General features: G+C 37.8%; 1 protein-coding gene and 2 non-coding genes across 6 annotated transcripts; 1 reads left to right on the top strand and 2 right to left on the bottom strand.

The window, feature by feature from the left end:
* Window positions 1-7,493: 7,493 nt before the first annotated feature.
* On the bottom strand, window positions 7,494-7,653 carry LOC147559187 (U1 spliceosomal RNA). The gene has a single exon (XR_015235522.1). It is a non-coding gene; the product is annotated as a U1 spliceosomal RNA (small nuclear RNA).
* Window positions 7,654-8,468: 815 nt separating this feature from the next.
* Window positions 8,469-8,660, bottom strand: LOC147559186 (U2 spliceosomal RNA). The gene has a single exon (XR_015235555.1). It is a non-coding gene; the product is annotated as a U2 spliceosomal RNA (small nuclear RNA).
* A 170-nt stretch (window positions 8,661-8,830) lies between these two features.
* LOC147559185 (cysteine synthase-like) lies at window positions 8,831-12,586 on the top strand. Of its 4 annotated transcripts, none has more exons than XM_086661015.1 (11): window positions 8,831-9,154; window positions 9,415-9,458; window positions 9,568-9,677; window positions 9,823-9,880; window positions 10,009-10,272; window positions 10,359-10,496; window positions 10,666-10,717; window positions 11,225-11,304; window positions 11,423-11,482; window positions 11,576-11,656; window positions 12,257-12,586. In XM_086661015.1, exons 2-11 carry the CDS (start codon window positions 9,417-9,419, stop codon window positions 12,347-12,349), a joined length of 978 nt encoding a protein of 325 aa, XP_086517141.1. In that variant the 5' UTR covers window positions 8,831-9,154; window positions 9,415-9,416; the 3' UTR covers window positions 12,350-12,586. The 4 variants fall into 4 exon arrangements, 3 of the variants coding, with proteins under 3 accessions (XP_086517141.1, XP_086517139.1, XP_086517140.1); XM_086661013.1 differs by having other exon boundaries at window positions 8,921-9,154; window positions 9,396-9,458; XR_015234514.1 differs by lacking the exon at window positions 10,666-10,717 and having other exon boundaries at window positions 8,920-9,154; window positions 9,396-9,458.
* The last annotated feature ends 3,533 nt before the right edge of the window (window positions 12,587-16,119 follow it).

Genomic DNA, 16,119 nt, shown 5'->3' with positions numbered 1-16,119 from the left:
TTATGACTGAAATGGATTCATTGTAGATTTAAAGGCCCTTTATTGCTCCAACTTGGGTGCACTATATGCATATTGCATTGGCAAAAGATTGACTAGGCTAAAATGATTATTGAGGAGGAATCAAGTAGTGACCTCAAAGGGAAAGCCAAAAACATGGCACTCCATCACTTCAAACTCAAGGCAAACTTTTTAGGTTAATGTAATGTTGGAATCGGAGCCTATTTTGGCTCGAGCCGACTCGTCAAACTCAGAAACGGAATGCGCCATTGCGTTCGTCTCGTCGAGCTCTACAATTTAGAGCCAAGAATCACTCAAATCCGATTCCGGATGAATGAGAAATTCAAGGTTAAAGTTTGAACGAAAAATCGGTTGAAATAGGTACTAAATTGTCAAAGAGGACAAGTCACGTTGGGGGGCATTCGCGCGAAGAGGACGCGCTCAGATCTGAACGGTGGGCGTTCTTTCCGCGAGATTGCGCGAGATCTAATGGTCCGCGTTCCTTCCGCGTCCGGACAGAAGCGGGACTGTGCTTTGATAGACACGTGGCTAGCGCGTGGGATACTTTCGGGACAGATCACGCCCATCTAGCGGCTGCTGTTTCACCCGAGTTTTTGAGCCAGATCTGATGGCCAAAAATTCACCCGAAAATCTCAGTTATATAACCAACTCTTCCCAAAGAGTTGTGTCCCTAAAAACCAAGAGTTTTGTCCCCAAAACTCTAGAGATGTGTCCCAAAAGTTTATACCTATTCAATTCCTATAAATACCACCCAAACTCACTTCATTTTTCATCAATTCAATTCATTCTCTTCTTCTCTTCCCTTCTAACAATTAGAAGTTCTGGTTAGCCTAGAATATCTAATTAAAGAAGTATTTTCTAGAGGTTCTGGATAGACTAGAATATCTAGAAAAGGAAGAAAGAAGTCTCGAGTGAAATTTGAATTTCAGAAGCATCTAGAAGATCATCCGCATTAGTCCAAGAGCTCATAATACTGACAAAGGTTCGTCCGCTTTCAGAATATAGAAGTACCATCTTAAAATTCTGAAAGGTTAGTCGTTGTATCCCGAAGGCATTCACCCTAACGTTTGGTACTGTTACGGGGGTGTAAAATGTCTTAAGGAAAGAGAATCTATTCTCGCCTCGACTACATATTTAGAAAGAAGGAATATTAATATATCATTATTCTGTAATTATTTATTTCTCTATAAGTTAGAGAAAGGAAACTCTGTCTAAATCAAGCCAAGACAGAAATCGACTTATCGATTTGATAACGAGAGAAACAACAATCTTAAGACATTTTAATTTTTATTTCTCTAGTTATAAGAAATTGATTTGTTTTAAATTCTGTGTGTTTCAGAAATGGCAAGAACAAGAACCACTCTACGGGTTATTCCGCCTAACACCACGAATGGGGAAAAACCAGAGAAGTTCAAGGGAACTGACTTCAATCGTTGGAAATTGAAGATGATGTTCTACCTCACAACATTGGGCCTGGTTAAATATTTAACCGAAGAGAAACCCACCTATGCAGAAATAGAGGATGAAGCACAGCGTACCGCTGAAATAGAGGCGTGGAAACAAGAAGACTTCTTGTGCAAGAACTATATCCTGAATAGTTTAGATGACGGGCTCTATAATCTATATTCGGTTATAGAAACATCTAAACAACTGTGGGACACCCTTATCAATACGTATAAGACTGAAAAGGCGGGTGTCAAAAAGTTCATCGTAGGACGATTCTTGGACTACAAGATGACTGATTCAAAACCAGTTATGACCCAAGTCCAGGAACTGCAGAGTCTCCTACAGGAACTACAGGCAGAGAACATGATAACGAATGAACCTTTCCAGGTCCGAGCTCTGATTGAAAAATTACCCACGGGTTGGAAAGACTTCAAAAATTATCTCCGCCACAAGAATAAGGATATGAGCCTTGAAGAACTCATCCTAAAGCTTCGAATCGAAGAGGACAGTCGCACTGCCGAGAAGAACTCTGAAAGACTCTCGAATGTGAACGTCGTAGAGACCGGTCCAAGTAAGAAGCGTAAGCATCTGTCTAAAGACGGAGGAAAGCCGAAGAAAAAGACGAGGTTCGGCCTATGCTACAACTGTGGCAAACGAGGCCATATGGCAAAGGATTGTCGTTCCAAAACCGGCAAAAGACATAAGAAGTCGAATGACCAAGCCTCGCTGATAGAAGATACCGAAACTCAGAACCTATGTGCTATGGTTACTGAAGCCGAAGAAGTGACTGAGAAACTTCAGAACTTGAACCTCTGTGCAGTGGTATCTGAAGTCAACCTGGTTAACAACCAGAGAGAGTGGTGGGTCGACACCGGAGCAACTCGTCACATTTGTGGTGACAAAGGCCTCTTCTCCTCTTATACCGAAATAGGTGAAGGAGAAACCCTGTTCATGGGAAACGACTCAACCACCCAGGTCAGAGGAAAAGGGAAGATCATACTAAAGTTCACTTCAGGAAAGGAAGTAACTTTGAACGATGTACTTCATGCTCCAGATATCCGTAAGAATCTGGTTTCTGGTTCTCTTCTAAGTAAGAATGGGTTCAAGCTAGTCTTTGAGTCAAACAACTTCGTCTTGTCTAAGAATGGGATGTATGTTGGGAAGGGCTACTTATGTGGGGGGTTATTTAAACTAAATGTAACCTCTGTAACGCCAAAGGCGTCTATTATTATTAATAAAATTAATAATTCCATTTATATTGCTGAGTCCTTTAATATTTGGCATGAAAGACTAGGACATGTGAATAACAAGTCATTAAAGAAATTAATGAACTTAGAGTTAATTCCGAAAGTCGAAATTGATTCAAAACGAACATGTCAAACATGTGTAGAATCAAAGATGACTAAGACATCGTTCAAATCAATAGAACGAGACACAGAACCTCTAGATTTAATTCACAGTGATATTTGTGACTTAAAGATGGTTCAAACCAGAGGTGGTAAAAAGTACTTCATCACTTTTATCGATGACTCCACTCGGTTTTGTTATGTTTACTTACTAAGGAGTAAGGATGAAGCAATCGATAAGTTCGAGCTTTATAAAACCGAAGTGGAAAATCAACTTAATAAAAAGATTAAGGCTTTGAGAAGCGATCGAGGTGGAGAGTATGAATCTCCGTTCGCCGAGATATGTGCGAAGAATGGCATAGTTCATCAAACAACGGCTCCTTATACACCTCAACAAAATGGTGTAGCAGAGCGGAAAAACAGAACATTAAAGGAAATGATGAACGCTTTCTTGATAAGTTCTGGTTTACCTCAGAACTTGTGGGGGGAGGCGATATTATCGGCAAATCACTTATTAAATAAGTTACCCCATAGAAAAACCGGTAAAATTCCATATGAATTATGGAAAGGAAGGATGCCATCCTTTAAATACACGAAAGTGTGGGGGTGTCTGGCAAAGGTATTAGTTCCTCCTCCTAAACGGGTCAAGATAGGACCTAAAACTGTGGACTGTGTATACATAGGGCCCGCAATAAATAGTGGAGCTTATAGATTTCTAGTACAGAAGTCTGAAATCGAAGATATACACGTAAACACCATTCTGGAATCGAGAGATGCTAAGTTCTTTGAACACATCTTTCCTTTCAAACAGAATTCAGAAGTCTCATCTGAAAGTAGAAAACGTGTCAGAGATGAGGAAGAGGAAAATCTAGAAACATCTAAAGAAGATGATATGGAAATCGAGGAAACAACACTCGAACCTCGAAGAGGCAAAAGAACAAAGAAAGCTAAGACATTTGGTCCTGATTTTCTAACCTATATGGTAGAAAATGAACCTCAAACTTTCACAGAAGCAATGGCTACTCCAGAAGCTCCATTCTGGAAAGAAGCTGTTAATAGTGAAATAGAATCCATCATGCAAAATCATACATGGGAGCTAGTAGACCTCCCACCGGGTTGCAAGCCTCTAGGCTGCAAATGGATTTTCAAAAGAAAATTGAAAACAGATGGATCTATAGACAAGTATAAAGCAAGACTTGTCGCAAAGGGATTCCGACAAAAAGAAGGGTTAGATTATTTCGACACCTATTCTCCAGTTAGTCGAATCACCTCAATAAGAGTGTTAGTAGCTATAGCATCCTTATATAATCTAGAAATTCATCAGATGGATGTGAAAACCGCTTTCTTAAACGGACAACTCGAAGAAGAGATTTATATGAACCAACCAGAAGGGTTCATAGCTCCGGGTCAAGAAAAGAAAGTGTGTAGGTTAGTGAAATCACTATATGGGCTAAAACAAGCTCCAAAGCAGTGGCACTTAAAGTTTGATGACACATTATTATCAAACGGATTTAAGATCAACGAATGTGATAAATGTGTCTATACAAAGGTAACTGCTAAAGGATGTGTTATTCTATGTTTGTATGTAGATGACATGCTAATTATGGGAAATAATTTAGATGTCATCAATACAACTAAAAAGATGCTTTCGAAAACTTTCGACATGAAAGATTTAGGGAAAGCAGAAGTCATTCTTGGAATTAAGGTTTCCAAGACGGCTGAAGGGATAAGTTTATCTCAAACGCATTACGTTGAGAAAATCTTAGAAAAATTCAGCAAAGATGACCTCAAAGTGGCGAATACTCCGATAGATCCAAGTATTCACTTAATGAAGAATACAGGGAATGCAGTAAGACAATTAGAGTACTCTCGGATTATTGGAAGTCTAATGTACCTAATGAACTGTACTCGACCAGACATAGCCTACTCAGTCAGTAAGCTAAGTAGATTTACGAGTAACCCGAATAACACACATTGGAACGCCATAACGAGAGTGTTACGGTATCTAAGAAAGACGAAGGAGTACGGACTCCATTATACCACATATCCCGCAGTCTTAGAGGGATATGCAGATGCAAATTGGATATCAGATACCGACGACACTAAGTCTACCAGTGGATATGTGTTTACACTGGGAGGGGCTGCCATATCTTGGAAATCTTCGAAGCAAACGTGCATTGCTCGATCAACAATGGATTCAGAATTCATTGCTCTAGATAAAGCAGGGGAAGAAGCAGAATGGCTGCGACAATTCCTTGAAGATATTCCAATATGGCCAAAGCCGGTGCCTGCAATCAACATACACTGCGATAACCAAGCAGCGATTGCACTGGCACAAAGCAAGATGTACAACGGTAAGTCTCGACACATTCGTCGGAGACATAATACCGTTAAGCAACTTCTCTCTGAAGGGATCATAACTATAAATTATATAAGATCCAAAGATAACCTAGCGGATCCATTTACAAAAGGGTTATCTAGAGAGTTAGTAGTTGCATCATCAAGGGGAATGGGGCTAACGCCTAAAGTAAATGAGTAAAGGCATGGTGAAACCCTACCTAGATGACTGGAGATCCCACGATCTAGGTTCAAAGGGCAACTGAAGCTATATCCTGACTCGACAGTAACACTGTAAGAGATCTCTATCTCTTACCCATTCCTAGGATGACAACAGTGTTACCTGCCTTGAGAGGTTAAGCATTAAGCTTTTAATGAATCCGAAAACTTAGAACTTGATTCTAACGTGAGGTATAGCAGGATACCTTATTACGGATAACCTATATGTGTGTGAATTGATGCCGGTTCTATGGGAAGGTCGTCTAGGCCGACTTCTCTAAAGCACACACGAAATCGGGAATGTTCAGGGCCGAAATGAACACAACCGAGAACCTAAGTTAGTAAGGGATTAGCTGTGTGATAGCTATTTTGGATTACAATTCCCAGGAATCAGTTCAAGACGTAAAGTTCACTGCCGTCCTTGTAGACCTTGTAGTTATTCACTAGGAAAGGTTCAAAGTCGAAAGACTACCTTCTTCCGATGCAGCGAAGTTCCGCTTATGAGCTCTGTCAGTGTCAGTCTGTCAGTATAGTATGTCTGCATATATCATAGCATAAAACCTCAAATTTTCATTCATGTGGGGGATTGTTGGAATCGGAGCCTATTTTGGCTCGAGCCGACTCGTCAAACTCAGAAACGGAACGCGCCATTGCGTTCGTCTCGTCGAGCTCTACAATTTAGAGCCAAGAATCACTCAAATCCGATTCCGGATGAATGAGAAATTCAAGGTTAAAGTTTGAACGAAAAATCGGTTGAAATAGGTACTAAATTGTCAAAGAGGACAAGTCACGTTGGGGGGCATTCGCGCGAAGAGGACGCGCTCAGATCTGAACGGTGGGCGTTCTTTCCGCGAGATTGCGCGAGATCTAATGGTCCGCGTTCCTTCCTCGTCCGGACAGAAGCGGGACTGTGCTTTGATAGACACGTGGCTAGCGCGTGGGATACTTTCGGGACAGATCACGCCCATCTAGCGGCTGCTGTTTCACCCGAGTTTTTGAGCCAGATCTGATGGCCAAAAATTCACCCGAAAATCCCAGTTATATAACCAACTCTTCCAAAGAGTTGTGTCCCTAAAAACCAAGAGTTTTGTCCCCAAAACTCTAGAGATGTGTCCCAAAAGTTTATACCTATTCAATTCCTATAAATACCACCCAAACTCACTTCATTTTTCATCAATTCAATTCATTCTCTTCTTCTCTTCCCTTCTAACAATTAGAAGTTCTGGTTAGCCTAGAATATCTAATTAAAGAAGTATTTTCTAGAGGTTCTGGATAGACTAGAATATCTAGAAAAGGAAGAAAGAAGTCTTGAGTGAAATTTGAATTTCAGAAGCATCTAGAAGATCATCCGCATTAGTCCAAGAGCTCATAATACTGACAAAGGTTCGTCCGCTTTCAGAATATAGAAGTACCATCTTAAAATTCTGAAAGGTTAGTCGTTGTATCCCGAAGGCATTCACCCTAACGTTTGGTACTGTTACGGGGGTGTAAAATGTCTTAAGGAAAGAGAATCTATTCTCGCCTCGACTACATATTTAGAAAGAAGGAATATTAATATATCATTATTCTGTAATTATTTATTTCTCTATAAGTTAGAGAAAGGAAACTCTGTCTAAATCAAGCCAAGACAGAAATCGACTTATCGATTTGATAACGAGAGAAACAACATGTAACGCTCCAAGTCACAGTTAGCGATATTGTCCCCGCTTTTGCCACCACATGTCCAAGTCTACAAGTACGGGGTTTTGTTTTTGGCGGAGGCTCCACGAGCCTAAACAAAAGGTCTCAGTTTTACCTAGTTTGAGCATACACCTATAGCCCATGCTTCAGACACTCTCGTGAGACCCTCACTTTTAGCGAAGAGTGGTCCTCGACTTTGATATAGAACAATGGAAATTGGCCTGGTGAAAGATTACGTATTCTTAAACAATTGCAAATTAAGATTTCTAGTGAATGATTACGCATTCTTAAACGATTGCAACTTATGATTTCTAGTATAAGATTACATATTATTAAACAATTGCAACTTAAGATTACTAGTGAAAGATTACATATTCTTAAACAATTGCAACTTAAGATTTCTAGTGAAAGATTGCATATTCTTAAACAATTGCAACTTAAGATTGGCAGGGGCCGCGCGAACGCGTACCCCCTCTATCACAAATTATGACGTAGACTCCACCACTTGGGTAGATCTTAGGCGAGTGCCCCTCCTAAGTGCAATGGAGGTCACTAACCTAGGCCATGGACCTTCTTGATCATCCATTGACCCCGTCCAGGTAAGTATGTTATCCCCATGATATTGATTGTTTCTTGTACAACATCCGTACTGTCTTTCTTTACCAGTTTCTCAATGTGGGACTATATTCATGTTCGACATGACTTGGAGCGGAATCAAGGCTGGGCGGTGCCTCCGTTTAGTTGTAATTCTTCGAGTGGCCCAACAATGTCAAGGTTGTTTAACTCACATTTAGGTGAAGTAATTCAAGCAATAGTGCTAGGTTTCCCAACTTTATACGTCCGTCCATCTCTTATCAGCTCGAGCCAAGAACTCGAAATCATTACATCAATACATTATATGGCCTAATTATATCAGATGATGTAAACATGCAGTCAAGATAACATCGTTAAATAATAATAAAACACTTAATACATCAGCAAATTAGAATAAAATCGTAAACCTCCGTAACAATTACACTTGCACAAATGACAATAAATAGTAAGGGGAAAAGAAAGAAGACACTCTCTAAACAGTTGCAGTTTAGATAGTGATATCACAGTTTAGGCTATTCTCCTTTCGATTGTGAGTAAAATTCGACTATTCAAGAGTGCTATAGAGAATGTAACCATAACTCTCTAAACAGTTGCACGGTGAATCAAAACTGAAACTCACAGGAATATTGAGGACTCGCCCAACTTCACTAGTGGTATAAAGTGGGGCTGGCCAGGGGCGTTGTGCCGAGCTTATCGGACTGGATTGACCCAGCCCACAAACCACTAGCTCCATCAGGGCATTTAACAAATTCAAGAAGAGGCAACTACACTAGTTAACACTATAAATGAAAGATAAACAACTTGTAGTAATTTTAGCTTATGGTTTGGTAGGGGTGCGCCAACCTCATGCAATAGTGCAACACATGGGCAACACTCAAAGTCCCCAATGGCAAGCCATTGTGATGGAACCCGAAGAAAAATAAATTTGATATCGTGTGAGGCAATGGCTCACATATCAGATACTAAAGTGATAAGAACATATACTACACTTGATCTTAGCCAAAAGGCCGAGAAAGGTATGCTTTATCTAGTTTAAGAAGCGTAAACAAAATGATAGAAGTTGACCACTCGTAAAAAAAATTTGATTGGCCTCTTCTAAAAGAGTTTTAAAACGATACGTTACTTCGTGATTCACTAGAAGAGTTTTAAAAATATACCTTACTTCGTGATTCACTTGCAATTGTATATTGTTTTTTTTTTTTTTTTTGTTGAGATGCAGTTGTATATTGATGGTACAAGTACAACTACAATAATTATAATGAAAGTGGTCTCTCACAAAATTCTTAGAAATTGATGAAGTATCCAAGTAATATCCACATGAAACTCATCAAAGGTAAAAAGAGATGCACTTTGGGAATACAAAATTTGACCTTTATAACAAACAAATATATCTTGACTTGGGGGCGGGCTGGACTTTGTACTTTTGGAATACAAAAATTGGATCTTTGTTTGCCATTTTCAACTTTCATCTTCCCTCCGCCAAGCAAATCTCCCACCACAACTCAAAAAAACAGGTCAGATTTCTTCTAAAAGTTTGGGTTTTAACTGATTGATCATATAGTTGTTGATTTCTCTGTAAACACTTATATAGAACTGCATATTAAACCCCCCCCCCCCCCTTGCAAGGTTGTTGAAAAAAAAGCTGTTGATTAAAGATTTCTTCTAAAATTACTAATTTTAAGTAATTTAGAGTTCCTACCCTTTGCTTTAAACTATACTAAGATCAGCTGATGATGATTTTGAACATACTATTAGTTGAAAAACAAATCTGCAGAAATGGTTGAAGAGAAGTCTACAATTGCAAAAGATGTTACTCAAGTAAGTTAACTTTCTATATATATATATATATATATATATATATATTTGGAATTTTAGTTGTAGATTAACTTGTTTGAAACTTGAATTTTGTATGATTATCTTGGTACAGTTGATTGGTAATACCCCCATGGTTTACCTGAACAATATTGTAGAGGGATGTGTTGCCAAGGTCGCCGCTAAGCTTGAGATGATGGAACCTTGCTCCAGTGTTAAAGACAGGTAACAGATTATTTGGGGGGTTTTACTGTTTTTCTTCAGAACTGATATTATGCTATTTCTAGGATTTATTCGACTTGGAAGATTTAGTCGCAAAATTATATGCTTTTTTATCTCATTCGAATTTATACGGCATTATGGTTTGTAGGATTGGGTATAGTATGATCGCTGATGCAGAAGAGAAGGGTCTTATAACTCCAGGGAAGGTTAGGTTTCTTTAAACGCTTGTTTGATTGGATTGTTAGTCTAACCTCCATTGTGACATGCCGTGAACATAGACTTCCCTTTATGATTCACGATAAGTTGCTTCTAATTTTGACTGTACTTGTTATAGAGTGTCCTCATTGAGGCAACCAGTGGTAACACCGGCATAGGGTTGGCTTTCATAGCAGCTGCCAAGGGTTACAGGCTCATTATTACTATGCCAGCTTCCATGAGCCTGGAAAGAAGGATTGTCCTCTTAGCCTTTGGTGCTGAGTTGGTGTTGACAAATCCAGCAAAGGGTGTGAAAGGAGTGATTGCAAAGGCTGAGGAGATTATGGCAAAGACACCTAATTCTTATATTCTTCAGCAATTTGAGAACCCTGCCAACCCAAAGGTATCATTTGTATCGACGTCTTATATAATTGTTCCTCGTTGCTAGATGCGACCTTTTTATACACCAGTCTCATTGAATATATGCAGATTCACTATGAAACCACTGGACCGGAAATCTGGAACGGCTCAGGAGGCAAAGTTGATGCTTTTGTTTCCGGGGTCGGAACCGGGGGTACTATAACAGGTGTAGGGAGATTCCTCAAAGAGAAAAACCCAAATATTAAGGTTTGTTTAGTCTTCTAGTACCAGGAAGATTCGTTACATTTCTTCCACTGAACCTCAAATAATGATAAATAGTATTAATATCAAATCTTCATCTCTTTGTATTTTGTCACAAGTCTGTTAAATATTATATCCTTTTAATTTGTCCATGTGTTTTCCTATTATTATTTAGTTGTATGCTGTTGAACCAGTTGAAAGTGCTGTTCTTTCTGGAGGAAATCCGGGTGATATTTTCTTTCCTCTTGGCTGTCTTATTGATGTGGAATGGAAGTTTCATATATTGAAGGCACTTAGTCCCAAGTTTCTCAGAAAGACCTTCCAGACATGGGTTTTAAAATAACACTCGGCTACGCTTTTTGGCGGATTTGGCGCCTAAAATTTATCAGGTTGAGTAGCGTGGGGTGGTCTAGGGAAGGGCCATGGCAAGGAAAAAACATTGTACCATGTAGAATTAGTATATTTGTGAACGGATATAAGAAGTTTCTTCCACTTGTAGATTTTATTCGCCATAGAGGTTTATAATTCTTTCTTCTAATGGCATGATGTGATTAATTTTTAAAAATTATTGATCGTGTTTGTGAATTCATTCATACTTGTCCCATGTTAACGCAAATTATTTCCCGTTAAGATGTAGTTTCGTGTATTTCATGCATATCATTTTTTGTGTGCCCGTGCTTTTCATATTGATGTTTCTCACATGGTACATTTGTGCACTTGTATATTTGCCTCAGGTCCACACTTGATACAAGGAATTGGTACCGGTTTAATTCCGCCAGTTCTGGACGTCGGTCTCATTGATGAAGTTGTTCAAGTAAGTTCCAGAGATTCTTTAACAGAATTTATGTTCACAAATTAGGATTCTCGTCTATATGCAAAATATATCTCAAAGTATGTAGCATAGGGTTTTATTTTTTGGTATAATTTTTCAGGTATCAAGTGACGAAGCTATTGAAACAGCCAAGCTTCTTGCACTAAAAGAAGGGTTATTCGTGAGTTGTTTAATATATCAAGATTTTCTATTTTTGTTATTCGTCAATTTTAATTTGAGAAAATGTCTAATGAGGAAGGAATAATAATTTCAGTGCGGAATATCATCTGGTGCTGCTGCCGCTGCTGCAATTAAGCTTGCAAAGAGACCTGAAAATTCAGGAAAACTCATTGTCGTAAGTTTCGTGCTCTTCATTTTTATTTTTATTTCCAGAAAGTTGAATGAATACAATTAACAAAGCGAAGGCGGTAGCAGAGGGCCAGTTTGATAATCAGCCTGCAAAACCAGGCCGATCATCAACATGCCAAAAAGGCTAAAAGAATATATAGTTCATATAATCGCTTCCCAATCAAAAGTGAAGCCCATATAAGTGAAAACTTCAGGAACACCGTCGCTTTACTCCAACCAAACACGGTTGCCTTTACTGCTCCGGTTATGTTTCCAATTTAGGAGTTATGCTCGTCATTTAGATATGCTAGCTTGTCCCACAATGCAAAATTATTCGAAGAAATAAGATGATTCTGGTGATGGGAAATGGGTTTACACTATCTACAAGTGTTTAGATAGCAAAAGAAAAAACGGTTCCATGACAGGAAGAACCGTTATAACATTTTTTTCATCGGGATGAGGTAATGTAGGAAAACAACAAAATGGTCATAAACTCGATAAAAAATGACGAAAAATAAAAATGTTCGTAAATTTTCTTCTAGTTTTCTGTTTTATTCATCGCTAGCTTAACTAATTCACATTTCAATTGGATGATCTTACCTTACAGGCCATTTTCCCTAGCTTTGGAGAACGATACCTTTCGACGATTTTGTTCAAGTCTGTGAGAGAGGAAGTTGAAAGCATGGTTTTCGAGACCTGATAAATTAGTACCAAGTCATTACCGACTACCCAGTACGCTCTCACCTGCGAATCAAACAACACGGCTCTTAAGTATTGAGATAATATTGTTCATGGCGGAATGAACTTGTCTTTGTTTGAATAAAATGAAAATTATTATCAAGTATTCATTATATGTACTAATATCGGAAAACAAGTGGAACAAATGAATGTAAAAAAATTACAGAAAGTTTGATTAAGTAAATTAAACTTTGTATTAGGTACTTGTTAGATTTGTGAGACAGATTTGTGAAACAAGTAATGTGAGATCAAAGCGGACTAGATGATTGACATAAGCTACATTTCAAATTGTTTGTTTTTGTTTGACTCAGTGATGTTTGGAGTTGATTTTAGGTCCATTTGATTCGAGAATCTAGATTAAAATTAATCGGACTCAAACTAGGGAGTTTCTAGAAAAGAAAAAATGATTTTTTTGGTCAACATAAAATGCAGGCACTTATGGAAGCCATAATGGCTATTTAGTCACGAATTAAAGCGTAGAGGAATTAACCTTTATAAGTAATACGTATTTTCAAAGTTATAATAGACGGAGTTAACTGAATTCTTCACGCACTGAATGTAATTATTACTTCTATTGTTACCCGAACTTTTGAAATATTTGAGAACAAAGAATTGGTAATAACTATATTTTAATTCTAACCACAACAACGCTTTTTAGAAAAGGAAAAAAGAGAAATGAAATTAAAAGTTGTGAATAAGTTATAATGACAATTTTCAACAAAAAAAAAAGTTATAATGCCAATTAGAAATTAAATTCAATTGTGAATAAATTGAGCTATTAGATAAAACAGTTACATCTCTACCGTTGAATCCTTGTTTTTTCTGTTGTTGAAGATGAATCCCTGCTTTATGTGGTAGTAAAATTGTGTGAGGTTATATTATAACAACCATATACCTCAACAAAAAAATAAATAAATAAATATTATAACAACCATATGAAGTATATCCTTTCTTCTTCAATTGTTTTGACTCCATTATATTTAGGGTTATTTCTTTAATAGCCTCCAACTTTGTAACCGGTTTCCTGCCTAGTTCCATACTTTATTAAAAATACTCAGATGGTCACCTTTTTCAGATTCAGTTATAACATCGTTAACTAGTCATCACCTTTCTCTCACCAACTCATCGCCACTCTTAGCCACCTCATCATCTTCACTGGTGAAGGTCGCCGGCCGACCAATTTTCCGGTCGGGGACCTACAAATATTATTATTATTTTTAACACTCCTCTTTCTCTCTCTTAAAAAAAATCCTTCCTTCTCTTTCTCTCTAAATATTCCGGCGAAGGGGGTTCTCCTTCGCCGGAAAAACCATACTTCGAAACCAGACCGAGATCTGGTTTAAACAATCGGAACTAGGTCTGAAAAAGGGGGTCATCTGAGTATTTTTGACAAAGTAGGGGCTAGACAGGAAACCGGCCACAAAGTTATAGGCTATTAGGGAAACAACACTTATATTTATGATATATTGTATTAATACATATCATTTATTCTTGGTCAACTCAGCCATCTCAACACTTGTTTAAGGAATAATATCTCAAAAAGCTACCATCACTTGATTCGGTTGGTTGGTGCACATAAAACTTCCCAAAGTTAAGTTGGGTTGTGTTAGTTTTGAGAAGGAAAAAAAATCTTGTCAACCGTTTTTTGTTTAGTCCCACACAGGAAAACCTTAACAAAAACAAGTTCTTTATTAGAAGCTAGACATACCAATTCAATTGCCGAGCTCAGTAGCGTGAGTTTATAACCCATGTGGGGGCATTAAGGTGGTTGAACAATTAGTCAGTTACAACCAGCGCTGGCTGGTCACGAGAGTGTATAAATTGACTTGCCTAGCATGATCCCATGGGGTGGGCACCGTTGGTGCACATCCCATGGCTTCCTGGAGACAAGTTCAGTCTTAGCTTCTCCCAAGCACCATGGCAATACCCCTTCAGTAAAAGTGTTAGGATAACGAGTTGGGGCACCTCGTCAGCACGCCGTCTTGAGCTGACTCAATTGGATAACCATTTTTTAAAATTGGTGTCATGGTATTCATCTATATTCTACACGAAGTACACGGTATTTCGTACAAATCCATGATTCATTGATTTTTTTTTTATGGAAGTAAGCGTAAGCCTAAAATTTATTAGCTCAAATTCATGACTTTGTCAGTCGCCACGGGACTTACAATGCAACAAGAATGCTGAGAAATTCTCACTTTGTGGTACATCATCAGTAAAAGCAAATCTAGCTAACTCGTGAGCTACTTCATTCAAGATACGCAAACAATGCGAGAATTGTCAACTCTTCAAAGTTGCAGCTTCATTAAGAATCTCAGAAATTATAGACTTAAAAAAAGCCTGCAAAACCAGGCCGATCATCAACATGCCAAAAAGGCTAAAAGAATATATAGTTCGTATAATCGCTTCCCAATCAAAAGTGAAGCCCATATAAGTGAAAACTTCAGGAACTCCGTCGCTTAACTCCAACGAAACACGGTTGCCTTTACTGCTCCGGTTATGTTTCCGATTTAGGAGTTATGCTCTTGTCATTTAGATATGCTAGCTTGTCCCACAATGCAAAATTATTCGAAGAAATAAGATGATTCTGGTGATGGGAAATGGGTTTACACTATCTACAAGTGTTTAGATAGCAAAAGAAAAAACGGTTCCATGACAGGTAGTACCCTTATAACATTTTTTTCATCGGGATGAGGTAATGTAGGAAAACAACAAAATGGTCACAAACTCGATAAAAAATAACGAAAAATAAAAATGTTCGTAAATTTTCTTCTAGTTTTCTGTTTTATTCATCGCTAGCTTAACTAATTCACATTTCAATTGGATGATCTTACCTTACAGGCCATTTTCCCTAGCTTTGGAGAACGATACCTTTCGACGATTTTGTTCAAGTCTGTGAGAGAGGAAGTTGAAAGCATGGTTTTCGAGACCTGATAAATTAGTACCGAGTCATTACCGACTACCCAGTACGCTCTCACCTGCGAATCAAACAACACGGCTCTTAAGTATTGAGATAATATTGTTCATGGCGGAATGAACTTGTCTTTGTTTGAATAAAATGAACATTATTATCAAGTATTCATTATATGTACTAATATCGGAAAACAAGTGGAACAAATTGTTTGTTTTTGTTTGACTCAGTGGTGTTTGGAGTTGATTTTAGGTCCATTTGATTCGAGAATCTAGATTAAAATTAATCGGACTCAAACTAGGGAGTTTCTAGAAAAGAAAAAATGATTTTTTTGGTCAACATAAAATGCAGGCACTTATGGAAGCCATAATGGCTATTTAGTCACAAATTAAAGCGTAGAGGAATTAACCTTTATAAGTAATACGTATTTTCAAAGTTATAATAGACGGAGTTAACTGAATACTTCACGCACTGAATGTAATTATTACTTCTATTGTTACCCGAACTTTTGAAATATTTGAGAACAAAGAATTGGTAATAACTATATTTTAATTTTAACCACAACAACGCTCTTTAGAAAAGAAAAAAAGAGAAATAAAATTAAAAGTTGTGAATAAGTTATAATGACAATTTTCAACAACAAAAAAGAAAGTTATAATGCCAATTAGAAATTAAATTCAATTGTGAATAAGTTGAGCTATTAGATAAAAGAGTCACATCTTTACCGTTGAATCCTTGTTTTTTTTGTTGTTGAAGATGAATCCCTGTTTTGTGTGGTAGTAAAATTGTGTGAGGTTATATTATAACAACCATACGAAGTA

This window comes from Eschscholzia californica, unplaced genomic scaffold (genome assembly GCF_041429995.1).
Source record: "Eschscholzia californica isolate CP2 unplaced genomic scaffold, dmEscCali1.0.p SCAF_2, whole genome shotgun sequence".
NCBI lineage: Eukaryota > Viridiplantae > Streptophyta > Magnoliopsida > Ranunculales > Papaveraceae > Eschscholzia > Eschscholzia californica.
Note: the sequence above shows the minus strand (reverse complement) of the source record. Positions and strands in the feature narration are given on the sequence as shown.